This window comes from Lepidochelys kempii, chromosome 5 (assembly GCF_965140265.1).
Source record: "Lepidochelys kempii isolate rLepKem1 chromosome 5, rLepKem1.hap2, whole genome shotgun sequence".
In the NCBI taxonomy this organism is placed as follows: Eukaryota; Metazoa; Chordata; order Testudines; family Cheloniidae; genus Lepidochelys; species Lepidochelys kempii.
Window position 1 is genome coordinate 91914777 of NC_133260.1, and position 22685 is coordinate 91937461.

The 22685-nt window shown below is 38.4% G+C and overlaps 1 protein-coding gene across 8 annotated transcripts in view; it reads right to left on the bottom strand.

Moving 5' to 3' along the window:
* The window catches only part of NTRK2 (neurotrophic receptor tyrosine kinase 2), a 319997-nt gene that overhangs the window by 173705 nt on the left and 123607 nt on the right, over positions 1-22685 (bottom strand). The window contains exon 13 of one of the 8 annotated variants that reach the window (XM_073345044.1): positions 13951-20286. The exons of the other annotated variants lie outside the window; for them this stretch is intronic. Coding sequence (XP_073201145.1) covers positions 20249-20286 — 38 coding nt within the window. The 3' untranslated portion in view covers positions 13951-20248. Of the gene's footprint in view, positions 1-13950; positions 20287-22685 lie in introns of those variants that run through there. 8 annotated transcript variants of the gene reach the window in all.

The following is a 22685-nucleotide window of genomic DNA, read 5'->3' on the forward strand; positions in this document are numbered from 1 at the left end:
GTTGCTGCCTTTCAGAAGCCATCCTACAATGCCCCCCACTGACAGTTAAATGGGTGCAAGTCACCTGGTGAGGACGTGCACCACCAACACAAGCAGCGTAGTGTGGACATGCAAAAGCGATTTAATTTCTGCAGTGTCTGTACATCAGTGTAACTTAGGTCAACTTAAATTTGTAGTGTAGACTTACCTTATTATTCTAGCATGGAATTTCTATCAAATGGAGATTCTATGGTACTGTTTGATTCATTTAAAATCTTCACAATATTTGACACTATGCTTCTTTCACATGTAGTGCCACTCCCACAACAGTGCAACCTATTCTGTTATTTCTATATATTTTGTACATCATATTACGGTGTGCCATTGATTATCATTGTTCCATTAAGTCTGTGATGCCTATTTTATCAATAATCTCATTTAATACCAGGCACTCAAGTTCACCTATCTTAGTACTTAGACTTCTTGCATTTGTATACAAGCACTTATAAAATTTCTTAATATTTAGTTGTCTTCCTTCACGTAATATAATTGAATTGGACTATTTTTTTTCTTAGACTTTGTCTCTTCAGTTCCTACCTGTACTTTATCAACTTCTATCCTCTCCTCTTTGCTAGGATATAGAGTTTCCTCTTTAAAAAATTCTTCCCTAAGGGATGTGTCTGTCTGAACCATGTGCTCCTCCACATCTGTTCCCCCAGCTCTTAGTCTAAAAACCCTTTTACAACCTTTTTAATTTTACATGCCAGAAATCTGGTTCTGTTTTGGTTTAGGTGGAGCTCATCCTTCCTGAACAGGCTCCTCCTTTCCCCAAAGGTTCCCCAGTTCCTAATAAACCTAAATCCCTCCTCTTTACACCATCATCTCATCCATGCATTGAGACCCTGCATTTCTGCCTACTAACTGACCATGTGCATGGAACTGCAAGCATTTCAGAGAATTCTGGACTTTAATCTCTTTCCTAGCATCCTAAATTTAGCCTCCAGACATCTCTCCTACCTTTCTCTATGTCACTGGTATCTACATGTACCATGACTACCACATCCTCTCCAGCACTGCACATAAGTCTGTCTAGATGTCTTGAGAGGTCCACAGCCTTTGCATCCAGCAGATGATTCACCATGCGGTTCACCCAGTCATCACAAATCCAACTACCTATATTTTAATAATCAAATCCCCCATTACTATTACCTATCTCTTCACAATAACTGGGGTTCCCTCCCCCAGAGGGATATCCTCAGTGTGACATAAGCTGGAAGGAGGGTCTCAACTATGGGTCCCTCAGCTCCAGCTTGATGTTCTACTTCCTGAGACTTCCATCCTCCTCAACAGCACAGAGGCAGTCATTCTGGGGTTGGGACTGCTCTACCGTGTCCCAGAAAGTTTTGTCTATATACCTCTCTGTCTCCTTTAGCTCATCCAGTTCACTCTGGTCTCAAGAGCCTGAATTCAGTTTGTGAGGGCCATGAGTTGCTTGCACTGAACACACACTTATGACACCTGACCACAAGGCAGATAATCACCCATGCTGCATTCAATGCAATAAACTGGAAACTCTGCTGCTGGAATTCTGCCACCAATATTGTTACTCTTGTAGAGTTTTTTGTTTATTTGTTCTTTATGTGTGCTTTGTTCGTTTTTTCTTTGGGGCTGGGGGTGGAGTTTTGGCCTAAGTTTAGATAATGTTATTAGATGCATCTGGCTCTCACGCGCGGTCTCTAAACTCCCTTGCAAAACTCCGATTAGCTGCTCCTGTTTGCTAGCTCCCCGGCCACTTACAAGCTGGCTTTCCAAACCGCTTTCTGACACCAGCAACTCAAATCATACGTGTCAGATCTACCCTTAGATTTTTGTTTAAAACAGTAGCTATCTTTAGTTATTTTATACTGAGAGCCCACTGGACGGTGGTCAAATTACTACACTCAAGCCTGATTTTCCTATCACGTCCACGAGTTATTCACAGATGTAGTTCCACAAGACCAACAGAGCCACTACTGGGATGCTCTGGTGAAGAGAGAGGAGAATCAGGGCCTCTGTTCCCAGAGGCTGGGAAGGACAGCGTAAGCAAAGTCACAAATGCCTGGAGCCTGATCCTTCTAAGGTAAATAAAATGTATCACACAGCACTGGAGACCTCATTAGTTCATAGTTGTGTGTTTTTATTTTATTTAGGATTTCTGATCAAACCTTACTGTGCTGAAGGTCTCATATCAACTGTCACGAAGTGAGCCATACTAATAAACCAGTTCATATTTGCATGGTTTACAACGAGGCTATGATTTGTTAAATACCATCCCACTAAAAGAGTTAAAGCAGCAATAAATGATCATATTTTATCCCAGTTTATGTTAAATTACTTAGCAGTAGTGAAACTGGTTCCTTTTCTGTCTCTGTTGCAGTAGCCATTTCAGTGGCTTCCTGTACAAGTGTTCTCCCTAGAGTACTCAGAAACTATAGATTTACTTTCTACATCAGTGATGAGTTCCCTGCATAGAAATTTCTGTCAGCCTGCAACAGCCTCAATTCTGAAAACATTTCCTTGTGTACAGCAATCCTGAATGGCTGCAGAGTTCCACAAGGTAGCCATGGGAATCACCTCTCCATCGTCCCACGGGTGACCTGTATCATCATTACCCTCCAATACTCAAAACTCACACCGGCAGCTGGTGCTTCTGTGATTTTGCAAGAAACTGAACAGACAAATAAACAACACTTGCTTCAGTGTGGCATTTAGATCATGCCCCAGTAAATATTTTTGGTCTCTGTTTAAAAAAAGAATTCTAATGCTTTTTTTGTCTGCAATGTTTGGACAAGTATTCCACCCTATATGCCCCAGGATAAAAAATAAAGTGGGATTGGCTCAGAGAGTCATATTTCTTGTTTCCACAAGCACAGTGCTCACTTACAATGGAGTCATCACACCCTGAAAATGCTCTGCAAATGCAGATCTGAAAATTATTCCAGCTGATTTGCGGGCATAAGTCGTTGAAATACACCCCACTGGCTGACACCCTGAGGCCCAGGGCTACGACGTCCAGATCCATGTCCTGGTCGTGGGAGCCCTGGGTGTGTGGGACCCCCACAACAAGCTGGTGCTGAGAGCGTGCAGAGTCGGTTGGCGCTCTGCCTGTCTCATGAGACAGCTCATGGTGTCCGACACCATCAGGTGGTCCAGAGACATCTACCTGGAGCACATCACGGGACACCGTCAGTACGAATAAACAAGAATGCTGGTCATGGAAATAACCCACTTCCCTCCCTGATGAGCCAAGGGACACACCCCACCCATGTACCTATTCGCTACACCAATAGTGACTTGGACTCTAAATACATTCTATGGGTGGCATACCCGAGATCACTTATTCACTGACGCTTTAAAAACTCCCGGACCCCAATCTAGGTCTATGCTGCTTATGTACTACGTATGTATCTTGTGAACCTTGTAACCGATACTTGTAATCTCTCATAACTCAAGCCTGACCCCAGATGTACAGTACCTTCCTTCTTAACTTGTGTAAACTTGATTTTAAACATTAACTTTAATAAAAGTTTTTAAATTTGCTTTGTCCCTTCATTTTCACTTAACTTCAGCCTATTTCCATGGCCTGGCCCAGTGCTGTGAGCCACAACACTGAATGATAAGTTCAAAGAATCAAGCCATAATGGTAATCTACTTCACCCTCGCTGTTGCTGTTTGGAGCCAACTTCTCCCCCACCACACCATCTTTCAGCTCCTCTCAGACCCATTCCGACCACATCTCTCCTCACTTCCAAAAAATCTCACTCGTGCTACAGTCAGCTGCCCCAGATGTACCGGTATGATGGCAGCCGTAACACGGTCAAGATTCCAATGGCCTCTGATTTTTAACTAGAGATGATCAGAAAACAGAAAGAATGTCCTGAAACATTTTAGAATTTCATTGTTTCCATTTTTCAGGGCTCAAAATGAAACAATTTTTCATTTCTCAAAATGTTTTGTGAAATACTTTTACAATTACTCCCATGCTGCTCGATACCTTTGGCAAGAGTCCCATGGCTATGCCAACTTCTCCCACTTGGTTCTCTTGGCTCTGAAAATGTCCTCTTTCTTTCTAAAGAGCTGTACAGCTCCTTCCCTGATCAACTGCCAATATCAACTTCTCCCCAACTTTGTCCAGCATCCTTCCTCTTCTCTGTCTCTTTCAAATTGCTTCTTAGAATGTAAGCTCTTTGGGGCAGGACCATCTCTTCCTGTCATCCTGCACAGCACCTAGCACAATAGGTCATGATCCTGAGTGGGGCCTCTTGGGCTGATGCAAAAAAACATTAAATAATTGTAATATACATTAATGGAATTTTATCTGTTTAAGTATTCCATCACTGCCTCTTCTACCAAAGGTCTGATCATGGCCGTTTCTTAGAAACATATTAATCAAACAGACCACATTCACACGGAAATGCAAATACTGTGTATGTGCACGACTAGATCTGTCGGGGTGATTCCTAGCTTGAGAAGACATAGTCCTACTAGCTCTCAGTAAGCTAGAGCACTAACAGTAGCAGCATAGCCATGGCAGCATGGGCAGTGGCAGGAGAGACTAGCAGCCCCATGTACAAACCCTCCTGAACCCTGTGGGTACATACTTGGGTGGCTAGCCCGAGCTGCTGCCTGCGCTACCATTTTTGCGTGGTAGCTTGATGAGAGCTAGAGCAACTGTGTCTCCTCCAACCGGCAATCACATCCCCACCTCCATGTGTAGACATACACATTGACAAGCAGGAACTGGTGAAGAAGATGCTAACATGATCTTAGTCTCAGCCCTTAAAGGTTGGTAATCTAATACAGCAACACAATATTTTTGTAGTGGTATGTGAATTTGATTTATCATGAGAGCATTAGCACTGACAGAAGCAAAAACACAGCGCTAACTTCCCCAACTAGTGCATCTCTGTACTGACCTGCAATAACAAGCTGCAGAGCCTGACAATCATACCAGACTATACAAGATCACAAACCTTCTTTTCACTTGCCTCAGTTCAAGATTTAAAACTGTAACGGCTACCTACAAACTCACTATGAGTCTCAGAGGGATAGATTTCAGAAGATGTGCCCATGTATTTCCACATAAACTAGGCATGCAATTCTGTGTGTATGTACACAAATACCGTACTTCCACATGCCCACCACATTTTAGTGCATGGACATTGCCACGTAGGCACACACTAGTGACAGAGGCCAACAAACGTATAATGAATTAAAAAAAAATTCAAAATTCTAGGATTTTAATCATTTGATTCAATCTTGGAAAAGGGCCAATTTTCACGGATTATTTTACTATGGTACATGAATTTTCTGAGCATTTTTTTAGCCAAGTTATCCTTTGCACCAAACACATTGTTATATTTCATGTACACCATTTTTCATTCAAAAATTGCTTATTAATCCAAATTGCAAATAAAATAGTTTTAGGAGAGAGGAAGGAAGGAAAAATGAAACAAAAAATTGAGTGTGAAGCTGCATGAAAGAAAACAGTGACATGGAAAGAATGTATGTGAAGTGCCCGATTCTCCTACCCAGAACGTAAATCAAGAATCACAAAGGTCTAAATCAGCATAAATGATAGCAGAATCAGACCCACGCTCTTTTTATTAAGCGTGATTATATACTTTTGGTAAACAAAGTTTTATATTGCTGTGCCGGTGAAAGGGAACATCTCAAATATATGATTATACATGAATTATGTATTATGAATTATGAACATGAATTATGTTAGAAATGGGTTAAAATAATGGATCTATATTATTCCAAAAATACAGTGCCAAAAGGTAATTACAGATATTTGTATCACAGTTATAAAGAGTGTCAGTTTCACGTCTACATAATGTTTAAGTGAAAATCCATAAAATCCATCCTTCTTTCTTGCTGAGAAATTAATATAGGATTAAACCCTGAAATTCCTACTTTCTTCATGCCCAGGCAACACTTCTATCCACTTCATTGGGAGTTTTGCCAGAATGGGGATTAAAGAATAGATGATTTGGCGCATAGCACCAGTGATGTATAATCTGTGTCATCTATCCGGCTATCTATCCAGGTTCTTAAAATGGCACTGGCTAGAACTGTAAAGATTAGCAAAAGCCTGATCCTTCACTGCTCTTTCATTCACACAATTACCATGGGCTCCAGTGGGAGTTACGCACATGTGGGGACTGTAGAACTAGGGAATGTGGTTTTCACTTGTCTGTGAATTCAAGTTGTGCCCTCAGGTCAATAGGTTCTACTCACCTCTCCACTCTAAGGCACACAGGAGCAGAATGAGTAAAGAGGGGTGAAAAAGAAACCCATGACACCAGAGTGATGGGGGTTAAATAGAGGCAATGCAACATGCTGCACCCTCTCTGAAACCCATGCCTCTGCAGTGCTGGGAGCATGCCTGGGCATGTGCTCCTTCAAAAAGCTTTAAATAAGGCTCTGAGCCTGAACACACAGACTTAGGAGGAGGAGGAGGAGGAGGTCTGGTAGGAAGTAGCAATGGCATCAAGGCTTCTTTAGGCTCTTTCCTGGGGGAATGGAATCCAGCAACTAACAGAGAGGAACCACTGGTTTCAGAGTAACAGCCGTGTTAGTCTGTATTCGCAAAAAGAAAAGGAGGACTTGTGGCACCTTAGAGACTAACCAATTTATTTGAGCATGAGCTTTCGTGAGCTACAGCTCACCTCATCGGATGCATACCGTGGAAACTGCAGCAGACTTTATTCCCTGGGGATGTGCCAGGTTCTAAAGGGTGGTACATTGCATTCCCCATGACTCCTTGCGTACTCTAGGTTTTGCAGGTTGCTCCCACTACACCATTCCATGCTGTCACTAATCCTGCATTGCTTACAAGAATGCATCAAGAACTCAACAAGTGCTAATTCATGGATGGTTTTCCCTTCCTGTAAGTTTTCTATGGGAAGAAGGGGTCAGATTTAGACCACGGGAGCCCTGCCCACAAAACTGTATCAACTCTTCACATACCAGGGGCCATATTCTCAACTTCTGTATAGTGTTGCAACCCAACTAAAAAGTCAATGGAACTATGTCAGTTTACACCAGCTGAGGATCTTGTCTGAAGAATTTTTCCAGAAGTTCGCAATTTGTTTGCAAAAATCTACTCCTGGGCTGAAAAATTGTCATATAGGAGAATGAAGATAGAGAGATTAACACATCTATCGACATTTTAAAGAGGATAACAAAACAGATGCCACTTTATGTTCCTATAAATAAAGCAAAACTTCATTTCAAGAATGGGACTGATGCAATTTTTTGATATTTTATGTTGCAAGTTATGCCATTTTGGCTTTTTTTGAAACAGCAATTATTGTTAGAAAATGAATTACTGTTCATACTCAGTAATAGTTTTTCATAAAAACCATATTTGTGTTCACCACAATAACTTGCATAGTAATAATCAATATAATAGTAAACATAGATTTACAAATCAGACCAAAGTAGTTATGGTCTTTGAGTTCAACAGTGTCTTCTGAACAGATATATACACTATAATGTATACCATATAAATTCATCACCTAACAGCCCAGAATGGAACTGGTTTACTAGGTCCTTTAATTTGTTTAAACAAACACATTTTAAAATGTGCATAAATCACTATTTTACAAATGAACTGAAAAACTTCTCTAAATGATTTTTTACGCAGCAAAAAAATCAAACTAAAATTAAATTAAAATCCTTTTATAATGTTGTAAAGGTTTTGACTAGTATTGAGTGAACACTGCAAAAAAAGATTAACAGATTCTAAGGCCAGAGAGTACCTTTGTGATCATTTAGTCTGATCTTGTGCATAACACAGGCCACAGAACTTTCCCAAAATAATTCCTGGAGCAGATCTTTTAGGGAAAACATCCAATCTTGATTTAAAAATTGTCAATAAGGACAAATCCACCACATATCTTGACAAATTGTTCCAAAGGCTAATTACTCTCAGCATTTACACTTTATTTCCAGTCTGAATGAAACACAAGCTTCAATTTAAAATTAATTTGCTTGATTTTGTTAGCATCCCCTTTGTGTTCAATTTTACAGCCACTTAGCACAAGTGTAAATGATGACAAAGTGCAAGGAAGTGAAGAAAATTTCAGATCAGTAAGTGAGAGTGGATATATTTTATTCAGGAGGGGACACTCACTGATACTGCACAGAGACATCCCTCTCCAGAGCCCGGAGGCAGAGGAAATTAAGGGTACATATACACTGCAATAAAACACCCTCAGCTGGCCCACATCAGCTGATTCAGGCTAGTAGGGCTTGGGCTTTGGGGCTATAAAGTTACAGTGTAGATGTTTAGGCTCAGGATGGAGCATGGGCTCTGGGATCCTTTTCCCTTACGGGGTCTCCAGGCTCTAGCCCAAGCCCAGTTGTCTACACTGCAATTTTATAGCCCCACAGCCCGAGCCTGTGAGCCCAAGTCAGCTGATGCAGGCCAGCCATGGGTGTTTCACTGCAGCACAGACATGCTCTTAGTGAGCCAGACAAGGATCAGACTGCAGCCAGGACCACACAGGCAGACACAATCCCTTTGTGTCAATAACTCTGATGACAAAATCATAGACAAATAAATTCTGTTGGTTTATTTTATGAAATGTTGCTTGACACAGCCAGGAGCCTGAGCCATGGCACTGAGGTCACTAAATAAGCCAGACAGGGATCTGACCAGACTCTTTGCAAAAGGAACTTCAATATGCATATGGTGTTCCTTACTGTGGATATTATGGGGCAAAATTATATCTGAAACCTCCATTAAGCAAATACGCCTTACAGAAGCCTAATTTTTGTTGAAATCATAGCTCAGACAAGACCCGTGTGTCCCAGAAAGGAAAAGTTTTAACATTTTTCTGAGATTCCCTTATGCAGTCTAGCTTGCTACACTACCTCTCCCTGAGGCATTCAAACCATTAGTAGTTAGAGGGATGACAGGATAATTCAATCTCCATGCCTATACAGTCCCTGACCTTTCTAGCCAGACTCCCAGTGAGATACCCTTTTCTGGCATGAACACCTGTCCACTTGAGATCATTCATGATCCAAACAATATCACACAGGCTAGCAAAGAGTCATCAGATAACTAGAAGTTTCAGTCACTTCCATCCTTGGTGGAATTCAGACCAGTAAGGCAGAGGTAAAAGTTATAGATCCCTAAACCACAAGTCACCTCAAATCACTATATTTGGAAATGGGGTCTCCTAGGAGCGCGGATTTCAACATCTGCAAGTTAAAAGGCTACACAGTCCTGATAAAAAGCAACAATTCAGCCACGATTTCAAAGCATTACATTTTTATGGCAAGAGTACAGGTTTATTCATACAAACATATGAAAAGGAGATAAGGGATGGAAAGCTGGGATCCTCTTCAAAGGGAAAAAATACAATTACACATGAACATTTCTTTCCAGAGAAAGAAACATGATTTTTATACCATCCTAACAAAATGATTGAGAACTCTTTGCCTAAAATAGGCTATGGGAACTTTCAACGGGGAACCCATGCTGATGTATGAGAAGCAATGACTGCATTAGTACACACGAGAAGACGACTGGCCTGAGAATATTCCACTTCAAGAAATTTATATGAAATGACTGCCATTGTTATTCTATGCAGGAAATGATCTAGGAACTTACTGCAGAGCTATCTGAACTTACCTGATTTTGGTTAGTATTCTTTTACACAAATGGACCTTGAATCAGTGATGTCTGCATTTCTTGGTGGGTTTCTTCACTTTTCTTATGACCAATATATTAAAAATTAGAGAAGAAAAAATTAAGAAAATCCTCCTCTTCCTCCCTCCAAAATAAAAGGTAGAGATCATTGATCATCCATTCATATTTTTTTCAGGTTTAGGGCTGGCTGTTAGAAAAAGAGCGAGGACTGACAAATTTATTAATTTAGTCAATACAGGTCTGATTGTCCTGTCGGTTGCACTGATGTATTATTAATTATTTGTACGGCACTAGCCTGGGGAGCCTTAGTCACAGACCAGGATCTCATTGTGCTAGGCCCTGTAAAAAACACAGAGCAAAAAGATGGTCCCTGCCCCGAAGGAGTGCTTAATCCAAGTACCGTACCTCTAAATTATATCACAGATGTAACGCCATAGATTGCAGTGAAGTTACTTCTGGTTTAACAAAAGGTATAATGAAGAGGGAAATTAGGCCCATAGAACAGGATCTCTCTTCATATATAGTGCACCTGACTGGAAAACCATTCAATACATTGAGCAATCGTGTCCAACAGCCCACAGTAGCCAATGGAAGTCTTCCATTGATTTCACTAGGGACTGGTCCTCTGTCGATATGCCCAGTTGCAAGCCAACGTGCGCAGACCATCAGAGAATAGAATTAAGAGTTTTCCCTTCACGTTTCTATTTTATCACTCGTATGTCAGGCAACATGAACTGGTTTGAAGTTCAGACCCATTAATTCAGTCTAATTTACATTTTGTGTTTATAAAAATATACAGGTCTGAATAGAACATAGTATGTATGTGTGTGTGTGTCCATGGAATTGTCTCAGCAGTTGCTAGGTGTTTAGTACAAGAGAACCTGAGTGAATCTCCCTCTCATTCCTCTGCATATTGGCTAGGCATAATCCTATAGGGAAGTGCAGACATGGCTCACCCTCTTAGCTACTGAAGAAGGGCAGGAAGGGTTGAAGTAAGCAAGGGGTCCTGACCTCCTCTCGGAAATGGATGAAGTCTCCATGCTGATTCATACAGATCTGTCATTGGCCTCAATGCTCTGGAGAATGAGGCTGTGTTAATAAATCTGCTAACCCTTGCAGGGGTAGATGGAGCTCCTCTTGAACGGAGTTATGCTCCTTACTTTCTTGAGTCATTCCAGAGTATTTCTGAGAAATTGCTCATCTGTCCCCAAGGAGTTTCACCCTTTATATTTAATAGGGGCTATTAGGCGGGTCAGTGAGAAAATATGGCCTGAGGCGTGGATCATGATACTCATCTCTACATCTTCATTTCATCAGAACAAATATTGGAAATTTTATCAGCTCCCTTGATAGAAGGGTATGCCTGCTTTTTGGTTACTCAGGATCACAACACAGGCATCATATTGAATCCTCTGTTGCTTCTGGATGCACAGACAACAGTAACTCCCATGAGTGATTTGTATCATCTTCATTTGGCAAGAAAGAATGGAAATAGATGATGTGACCTATTCTTCTAGAGATAGGTCTTGCCACACTTATCCATCTTGAGGTTGCATTACTGCAATGCACTCTATCTGAGGTTTTAACTAAGACTGTATTGATTAAGGTTGTTGCTTATAACTGGAATTGTATGTAAAGTTTACGATCATGAAGCATGCAGGCACAATGAAATCACTGGGGGCTATGAGAACAAGGTCTGAATCACCAAAATAAGGTAAAGTAGTGAGTTACAGGGGAGGTACCAGCCTAACAAGCAAGTTACTTTTATGCAGCTACTTTGCAGCTAGCACAGCAAGTTATTCATACCAAAGGCAGCATCAACTTGTGATCAATCATTAGATCTAACGCAAAAGCATTTCCTCTCCTGTTTCAAATTGCCTTTCTATGTTTTGTTTGTTTATTTGTTTGTTGAGGTATTTTGTGAAGTTTAGAAGCAAAGTCTTTATCCATTTCTTGCAATCTTTATAGGATTTTTAAATGCAGCTTTATATTTTGGGATGGATTGCATTTTTTTAAACACTCTGCTCTCTGTTTGTTTGTGCACTTCATCAATATTCCATCGTCTTGGTCATTAAAGAGTTTATCTGACAATGTGGATGCTAAAAGTTTGAATAGTAAACCTTAAGCAAAACTAATTTTTTTTACTATCATGACTCCAAAATGTTTTCTCAGCTTCAGCGCCCCAGTTCCAATACATTTGCATTAGCAATTTATGTATATTTTATTTACTTTAACAATTAACAAATTTTTGCCTCAAAAGGTCTTTCATCAGAATAATCTGAACATCTAAGCTTAGAAGTTTTTGACTTTTTGGGCCCAATTCGGTAGTCCTATGACACGAAACACTGCCAAACTCAGAACTGCAAGATTTGCTCTGTGTGTGTGTGTATTTGAGCTACAGCCTATTAATCCTTGTGATTATTAACACAATGTAGGAATAAAGCATCAGTTACTGTACATGGACAGTGATGGTATTTCATTCCTTCCCTATATTCAACAATAGGGAATTAAACCAAAAAAAAAAAATCTATGAACTTGACAGTTTATTCTTGCACTATGTTCAAAATGAAGAAATTAAATGGCACTATCAAAAACAATTATTCATATAACATGTACTGGTAAAAATTTTGAATGTGTGCAGTTTATGTTTGTGTCTAATCCCCTCTCTTATAATTTTTCTTTATAAGAACCTTCTTTTTAAAAGAAATAACTATTAAGATATAATTCATATATATATAAAAGGAATCATTGCTTGTCTTTTTACCGTCATCTTGGATTATTAAACTTTAAATAACTGAAAAAGTTTAAATCTCTTTTTACTACTTATCCTGCTTGTTTACTTTCTTCACTCATCTTGGACAATGTAAATGGTCAGTTTCACTTTTGTTTCTTGTCTGTTTCACTTTTTCATTCTCCTCCCTAGATGGTACATTTCTTTTGAGTTTGGGACAAGCCCTACAGCAAAATATTGCATGGCAAAACCCTAACACTTTTCACTCATTTTCACTTCATTAAAACATTTCTATACATATTACATTTTATTACCCCTCTGATCCTCCCTTTAAAAAAAAAAAAAGCCACCGTATATTTTGGATCTAAACTAATATGGACAATATCCCTTTGAATTACAATAGTAGAAAGTTATATATAAAGCCTTTTAAAATATATGAATGGGCCTTTCATCAGGCTCATTTCTTTTGGATGATGAAGCTCCATTATGTTGTCTGCAATAGCACATTTTACTGAGAAAGCATCTGTGTATAATATGCTATCTGACATAGTCACCATGCCAACTTTAAGAAAAATTAGTCATTTCCCATGACCATATTAAGCTGATTTGGTAAAATGTTCAGGGATCTACAGTCCTTCCCGAAGGGAAATCTGGGACTGTACATTTCACAGACATGAATGACCATTTATTATGAAAAATCTGAATCTGCCAAATTCCAACTCCTGCAATGAAATCCAGGGGGAACTATGAGATGCCTATGCAAAAAGGACAAAACTTGGGCTTGAGTTATGACATAATTGTTTCAACCTTCTTAACTTGTTTTTTCTACCTCTATATAGTCTTTCAGGAAACCACTGTGCAACCTCACAGTGACACAATGGCATTCAAATCTTCAAACCATATTATTGATTTTTCTTTCAAAGTTATTTTTTTAAAAAATCAGCATGGTTTCTCCTAGCACCCAAGTAGTCAACATTCTATACATCTATTTTAAAGGATCATATTATCTAAGCAGTCTCCAAAACAGAACCCACCAGCTGTGTGATTGTGAAGCACATAAGCTCTGATCCTGTAAACCCATATGTAAATAGGATCCATTTGGGTAGACCCCTCTGCTACGCAAAGCCCAACTGAAGTATTCTCTTGCAGGATCAAGGCCACAGTTATATGTGCAGTTATCTGATCTGAATACACAAGTGTTTGATTGTGTTCACAAATGATATGCACACACACATTTTGTAAGCCATATTTGTAAATTTAGCCCCCCAACTCTTCTTTTTTTTAATTTTAAACAGGACTCACCCTACAAGAATGTTTGTGTCACAAGGATTTCTGGGTAATTGTGCTAAATCCATCATTCACAACTAAATAAACACATCCATAGACTGTACTGATTTATAACATCTGGTACCATGTGATAACTGAGGACACACCCTATAGAATTACACGTTTTCCAATAAAATACTGTACATTACTGGTAAAATACCAAGTGCATGCTAAGTATTTATAGAAAGTACAAGACACAATGATAATGAATTATAAAACTTTATTGGCCTGTTAAAAATAAGTCCAGCAAGTACATTTATGTAGTCTGTCCACATTATTAAGATAGTATTTGAAGTAAAAACAGGATTGTCAATTATTTACAAGAAATATAAAATCAGCTCTAAACATATGTTGGGAGTGGAAAATCTAAGATTTACAACATGTTGATGGATTACAGCAAATGTATTTTTAAAAGATATGTTAGGATGCCTAGTTGTTGGTAATCTTTTGGAGCATTATTTCCCTCGATACATGAGAAAACAGACTTTGGATACAGAGAGGTTACGTTTTCTATACTGAAACTAACATTTAAAAGAAACTAAAGGTGTAGAGTTCTGAACAGCAGAGAGAGAAGTTTCAACTTTACTTAAGAAACCTCTATTCTCATGCCTAATTTGTGAGATGAGGGCCTGATTCTGCTCTCACACTGGTGTAAATCAGCAGTCAATCCAATGAAATCAATGGCATTATAATGGTACAAAACTGGTTTACGTGCGCACACAATCAAACTCAGAGGGTGAAATCCTGCCCCAATTATGTCAATAGGAAACTCCAGTTGACCTCAGTAGGCCAGGGATTTCACCCAGTTTCCACCAATAGTTCAGTACAAGTAACACCCCCACCACATGCACATCTGAAATCTTACCCAGCAGCACTTGTGCTTCTATATTTTTCAGCAAATGTCTGAACTTTAAAGTAACTCCATTTTCTTGTACGGATGTGAGCACCATCCAGTTTATTCTGTGATTTAATTAAAACCTAGCAACAGGCTATGAGATGAAATGTAAGAAAATGGTAGCAACTCTAGTCTCTTGCCTTCATTTTCATTTTAAAGTTTTACCTGGAATTGAGACTATGTCTAGCCCCTTCTGTAAACAGAATGCTGACACTCAGGACTGACCTCTTCAATCAACCCTAATCCCAACTGAGACTCTGCACCTTTAAGCAATGATCTGTACATTTTCTGCACTGAACTCAGTGGGTCAGGTTGCCAGCTGGTGTTAGGCGGTATAGTTCCATTAAAATGAATGAAGCAACATACGTTTACACCAACTGAAGATGTGTTCGTGTTAATGCAACTGTAATTATTTTGTACAATACAGAAGCAATTAGTTCTGTTTCTAGCTGTGTATTTTAATTCCCACCACTACCATTATTACTTCAGTCTTAAAAAGTTTAAATTCTTATGGGGAGAGCTGCAAAGTGGCCTCAATTAATCCTCTACAGATGGACCTAAAAATAGCACTTATGTAAGTAAACAGAGTAGTCAAACATCTTATTTCCACCTAACTTAGCCATTTATGTTTACAGAGCAGAGGATGGTTATGGGTATTAAAGTGCTAGCACAGACAGAGGCCACTTTTGAAAGTTTTGTTCTAGACATTTTTGTTGAAGCAAGGCAACGACATATAACACCAGTTTTCTCTACAATGTTGCATCCCCGCAACACACCATTTCCATTTTGAAAAACCACATTATGTGCCCAGCTACTCAGGAACTCTTTCTGCTGCTACGAATTCTAAACCTTGCACAATTTGGGGCATACATTGCACTTGGGTGCACCTACCCCTATAGTGTGCCAAAGCCCTCCAGAAAAGCATCCATAGCTATTGGGCCCTGGGATTAACTCTTCAGAATGTGTGCACACCCAGGCAAAGGGACCTGGTAGAGGGCAAGAAAGATGAAGATGGGGCTTTCTGGAGAATGACAGGGAAGGACAGTTGGGGGCTACTGAAGGCTTGAGAGGACAGGGAGAAGTCAGTGAAGTCTTTGAGGGTTGTAGGGAAGGAAGAATGAAGCAGTCTCAAAAAACTGGAACAAGCTTCAGATCAGAGTTGGGTGGGATTTTTCAGACAAATAGTTTATTTGCCAAAAATCCAGTTTAACCCAAACTATTCAGACATTTGGGTTAAATTCGGCAAATAGTTTTGGCCAAAAAAGAATTGAAAATATTTTCCAAAAAAAAAGTTTTGTCAATATTTTTAAAATGAAATGTTTCAACTTTTCATTTTGAAACACTTCATTTATAAATTTAGATAGATTTATTTACAAAAAAGGGTAAAAAAATAGAAACAAAACATTTTGTTTCAGACTGAATTAAACAGTTTGTTCAGCCTGAAATTGTTTTTTTCCCCGGTGCTTTGTTTCAGCTCCCAAACCAAGAAGTCATTCACCTCTACTTCAGATAAGCTTTTGAGTACTCTCTGATGTGAACATGGACATCAGTTGTGGTTGTCCAACACTACATCTACAGAAGAGGATGGCTATGACCTCAAATAGGTAAAGATGCAACAAAAGAAAATGAACTTGAATCAAAAAGGTGTCAGGACTAAGGTTTTGTTTAATTGCTTCCAATTTACAGGCCTTGAATTAATAGCTTTTGGATATCTACCTCTTGGCATCAGAAAATGAGAGTTAGATGCCCAAATGTAGGCACAAAACTGAGAGCTGGATGGAGGATCCTTTAAACACTGGACCTTTATGTTAGGATCAGAATCAACAGAAACTGCATTCCAATACCTGTAACGGTAAGCACCCATAAAAAGCCTTGTAATCCTTGGGGAAATGCTTTTAGGGGCCATTTGTGCCAGGAGAGAGGACCAGATTCTGGTCAATAACCACAAAGAATTAGAAATAATAAATACAGGAAATATATTAAGTGGAATGGTTTCTAACTAAAATGTGGTTCATAGGTTTCCTGGAGAGGTTTCCTTCCCTGATGGGGATGTGCTTCTATCACAAAACTCGCATTTACTTCTGTGGGAGCAGGAGCAGACCCTTACTTATTAAAAGGACCTGATTGTGCAACCCCTTGTTTACACTGGTGAGCAGTAGTCCCACTGAAGTCACTTGAACTATTTGTGTGAGTAACTGCTCACCAACAGAAGGGTTTTACCATATGTCCTTTTAATGCTCTTATCTGCTTGATCTACTAATCCTCATTTTAAAACAAATTATAGCATAAATAAACCTCTTTTAGTGTAATACAAATATATTTTTGATTTCCTTTCAGGTCTGGCAAACTTCTAAACTTGTCCTTTAAATGTTTCATGAACTTTTTATTGCTCAGTGAAATAACATAAAAGGTTTTTAGTATCACATGCTGGATGTTCAGTGACTTTTACCATTTTAATGGCTCCTACCTGATTCTTGGTTTGAATCTCACTTTATTTTAAAGAGTTGGGAATTCTGTAATTAGATGAACTCTTTGTAAACCCACACCATTTGGGCAGATTAGAACCTCTAAAGTGACAGGCAATGTCATTTACAATCAAGCTGAAAAATACCAATTTAGGGTGTATTGCAATCTCCCTGCTTAAAGTTCAGCTCCCTTTAGCTTTAAGAGACTAATGTGTTCATGTAACGGAAAGAAAATATTTTAGAAACAGGTAGCCTAGTTCCATTATTTAAACATTGTCACTGTTAAAAAAAATAGTAGTAACTAATCACATGCTGTAATCCATAAGGCTCTGTGAATATCTGTATTAAGTAACAGTGCATTTAGTGATTAATGAAAAAGATATCATACAAAATACTCAACAAGGATATCCTACAGTGATTGATTGCCAGATAGATAGATATCTATATCTGTATATAGATATCAATGGTGCATACATCAGTTCCGATTTGTTAATGTCTTGGTTACATAAAATCCAAAATACTGTGTCAGTACGAGTAGAACTATTTGAAATTCAAACCTATTATTGTTCCTTAAAGTTGAATTGCAAAGTGTTACAAAATAAATCACAAGTAGTGTCAGGTAAGATCCTAAATCACTTATGGAATGTATGTACTAAATTTCAAAACCAAAAATATTTCAAAACCATCTTTTCCTTAACTTAGTTGCCAAATTCTGAGTTTGGCATTTAGTCTTTTCCTTGCCAAAACAGAAAGGGTCAGATCCTTATCTCATTTACATATGAGTAAACACAGACTAACTTAACTGTAATACAATGAATTTTCACGATTGTAATTGAGATTGGAATTTGGCCCAGCAGGCCAAGCTCTGATATTACATCAGTACTATCCTTTTGTAATTCTGTTAACTTTAGTTCAGTTATCCCTGATTTACACAAGTGTGTAAGAGATTAGAATCAGGCCCAGTTACATCAGAAGCAATTTAAATAAAGTTGGAGATGCATGGGCAAACAAGATGTCAGTGCAAAAGTCAATTTAAAAAAAATGAGTTAAAGGGATCAGTAGGGTAGAAAAGAATAGGCATCTCCAAAACATATAATTGGAAAGAACACTTCCTTATGCATTTGGAAGAGAGAAGGCCAATGTTTTCTGATTTTATTTCAAGGAACAAAAGAAAGGTTTAGCTGATATCACTCCAACTGACCGACTGTGAAGAACAGCCCTAATTGTTACCCTCCATCAAATGCTGCTGCCCAAGGAAAGCATGTGTAGGTTGACCTAAGACATTGTGGAATTTGAACATATATTGAATTCCAACTCCACCTCTATCCATTACACAGGTGAACAGCAGGAGAGGACACCTCACTAGAGCCTTTTGGCTTGTGGGAAGGAAAGGAAACACCCCAGAACTCCACTCCTCCTATCAGTAAAAAGGGGAAAGAAATAACTCCCTATTTGGGACAAGATGAGTACAAATGTTCCCAGACTCAGAGGCAGACTCCTTCAAGGTGGATGCTGAGGGAAGAGTGAATGATGGGTGTGAAAGATTGGAGGGAATGTAAGAAGACAGTCAAAGAGTTGGGCTGAGAAAGAGGAAGAGATTGGGAAAGAGACTTAAAGGTGAAGGAAGGATCATACACAATGAAGAAAAGAAAGAACAAAGGAAAGATAAGGAAGGAAACAAGCAAAAACAAATGATGCAATACAGAATATTGTAAAGTAGACGAAAGCTAGACACTGAAAAAGAGTACAGCAAACAGACGCACCAATACAGAGAGAGTAGAAATTAAAAATGGGGTGAACGGAAAAGGGAAAGAGAAAGAAAAGCAAATCTAAATAGAGAAAGTAATCTGAAGCCCTTCCTTTTTTTCCAAATATCCTATGTTAAAATAAATAACCAAAACCAACATTTATTATCTAGATAAACCATAAATGGCATATAGCATGTCCTCAACTTCTAACAGACTATGAGGAAATCAAAGTGACTGTTCATTCATTCAAAACCTACAAATTTGGTGTGTGGAAATGGAAACACCCCATCTTTACAATCATTTATTTCTATAGGGGTTCATCTCAGCTTCCCTTTCTGGGAATCCTCTTAACTCATTTTTTTAATTTCAAAAACATTTTTCATTGATTTTTTTCTTCTTTCTTACCAATGTCACCTTCTGAATAAGAAAGCTCAAGTACTGAACTCAGGATTCGGCAGGTATTTGACATGGAAATTACTTTAAAAAATTATGTTTCAAGTGTAGGCCCTGATCCTAAAAATGCTTATGCATGTGATGTGTGTATGTTTGGTTTGCAGGATCAACACCAAAAGATGTTAATTTCGCATCTGTATTCTAAGCTCCAGCTCAAACCATCCCAGTCCAGCAAAGGACACAAACACATGCCTAAAGTTAAGCACATAGTTAAGTGATATTCTCAACAAGGATGGGCTTTGCTGAATCAACTTACATGGACTAAGGTCTGATCCTGTAACTCTAACTCATGTAATTCTTGCTCACCAGAATCTTCCCAGTAAAGCCAATGGGACCACTCACAGGAATAAGGATTACAGAATCAGACCTATATGTTTACTGCTTCAAGATTTTAGGCCCCAATTCACTTTAAGTACATCAACAGTCCCACTGAATTCAATGGGACTACTTACAAGTTTAAAGATAAGCACATGCAAAAGAGTTGTAGAATCTGGGCCTTAAACATCTGATTTTTTCTTTTTTCATTTTTTAAATGAAAAAACTTTGCAATTCACCTTTAATAAATATTATTTCTCAAAACCAACATCTTTCCAGTTAAGTTCAAACAGAAAAACTTTTTGACAGAGAAAACAATGTAACCAAATTTCATTTAAATGCCATTTTGAAGCTACAGTAAAAACAGGATAATAAAAAAGAATCTGATAGCTTATTTCTGGGCGTTCTTGAGTTTGATAGCGGCCTGAGGGCTGATTTTGCCCTGATGTCTCCAAAACAACTAATGAGCTGTGTGTACGTCTAGAATCTTCCAAACACAACCCATGTCTAAAAGAGAAGTCCAAAAGATGTGGCAATTCACAGGACAAGAACAATGTCCACTCCCTAGCGTGCAGCTTCAACAAACAAGCTCAACAGCCCCTCTCTCATTTTTTTTCCTTATTTCATTTACCCATCCAGTGGGATCTTATGAAACAAAACAAAACCTAAAAGAAACAAAATAAAATATGAGAAATCATGCTTCACAAAATTCAAGGAAAAATTAACACAAGGAAATAAACAAAGATGAACACTAGATAAAGAAGAAGACAAATACACATGGAATGCATTTCAAAATGTGCAAAATAAATGTTAAATAAAAACTGTACATGGTTTATGGAAAACGCATAATTTGTGGTGTTCTATGGACGTGGTTTTCATTAGTTAATTAAAAATCAAATATTACAATGCATGCTATTTGTATGTTGAACACACAGAATATTCACAATAAGATGCAATACAATACAACTAGTAGATACAGACTATGGGGGTCGGCATATATCACAGGCATAATTATGCTTTGTTTATATGGGTATCCTCCCAGCAGTATGCTCTCGTCCTAAAAAAAGCAGTATCAGAACCAGCACAACATTTCTATCAAGTTTTAAATGCCAATCAATGCTGACACACTAAATGTGTAAGGCTATCTGCAGCATAGCACCATGTATTGACTCAGTAGTATTATAGGAACAGAGACTATAAATGGGAACAAGTAGTGATAAACACTGGGGATAGTCCTCTACATTGAGCAGAAGAACCTTAGTCAGACCCGCTGCCAAACAAGGAGTAGATGTGGGTAGAACATGGAAGTTTCTGAGGAATCATGGTCTCAATGGTGATCATCTGCATGCATTCCCCCCCCCCCCCCGCCACTCTCTTTTTGCTCTGTTCTGGCTGCTTAGCAAAAGAAATTTGGCAATCACACTGCAGTGCTCTTATTAATGCAGCATCAGGTTCCCAGGTGCTCACTACTCTTTACCTTGTGTTTCTATGCACAACACTCTACACCGGCTATGCGCTGGAACAAGCCTTCAGTGTCATGAACATCTTTGATTTACTTTGTTATGAAAGAGAAAATTATAACCGGGGAGAAAGTTACCAATTTTTTCATAATGGATTAACTACCTCTAAAAATCAGCAGGCACTACATCAATGACTAAATAAAAACTGAGCTTTTTTTTTTTTAAATCAGATCAATTTTCCCCTCAATCTACCATCAAGCCCACTATGTGAACCTTAATGATGGTTGTCTAAGGCTGAGAGCCTTCAGGAAAACCAGTTTTGGATTGGGATTCAATCCACACACCTAATTCTAAGTCATAAATACTTCTTAGCACAGCATCATCTTACACAGGCTGTTGTTGTCTGACTGCAGTTATTATATACATCACTTTTTATTGTCACCATTGTTTGTTCTAATGACACTAAAAAAAACCCAAGGAAATAATAGGAGAATTGGATTTACAAGCACTGTATTCCTGAAAATATATATTTCATCAGGAGGTCTTTTTAAAGAGATCTCGTCTCAGTAAATTCACAATTTTGTGAAGAGATCAAACCTTATCTAGACATCAGCTCACTCCAAACAACCAAAGGTTTAGAGCAAAATCCTGGTCCGATGTGAGTTAATGAAAATTTTGCTATTGACTTCAATAGGAGTTGAATATGACTGTTAGAAAGTAAGTAAAAGTGACTAATTCATTTACAATTCATTTTCTTGCTAATTAAAACCTTTAGTAGATAATATCATGTTTTGTTTGGGTGTAGGTAATAGCACACATGGAAGCCAAATATAGCTGGTTGGGTGCGCTACTTCACGTTTTCAATAGGGTGTGTGCAAAATTCCTTTTCGCTGAAACAATCTATGGGATTTAGCATAAGCCAACAAAAACAAAGAGAGAGAGAGAGAGACTTGGCTAATCCACATGTAAAATATAATTTCAGTACAAGTGTGTATCACTTCTGAGCTGCCCAGTTTCTGCACAGGCACTGTTTTTAACTGTTGTGAGAGGAAGGCTTCAGGCTAGATTGCTGCTGAGAGGATTAGTTACATAAGGTAATGTAGTGCTGAGTGTCTTACCTCCTCCTAAAGGATACTATGTTATTGCTGGACTCAGTGCTTTTATTACAATTTAGATAATTTTAATCCTGACAATTCTCCTGCTTTCCCCCTTTCACATAGATAAAGGATCTTAAATTAAATTACTGTATTAAGGCCATGCTGTGGGTTCCTGAAGAACTCCATAATGCAGAGTTCAAAGCAATATAATTGCACATTAATATCACTACACTGTATATTAAAATCACCTCAATTGTTCTGTGATAGATCATTACCTCCATTTCCTTTATTTTTAAATGTTGCTGTTTGCGAGAGTTAACTTGTATATCAGTATTTAATGTTGCTGGAAGATCATCATTGTTATTGAAAGTTTATTGCTAGGACACGCAGAGCATCTGTATGGGCTTTTTCATTGTTAAATCTAAAGTTTCACTTCAAATTATTATATATATACATAAATATATATATTTGTGTATTATATACATTATATATATAAACAAACTTATC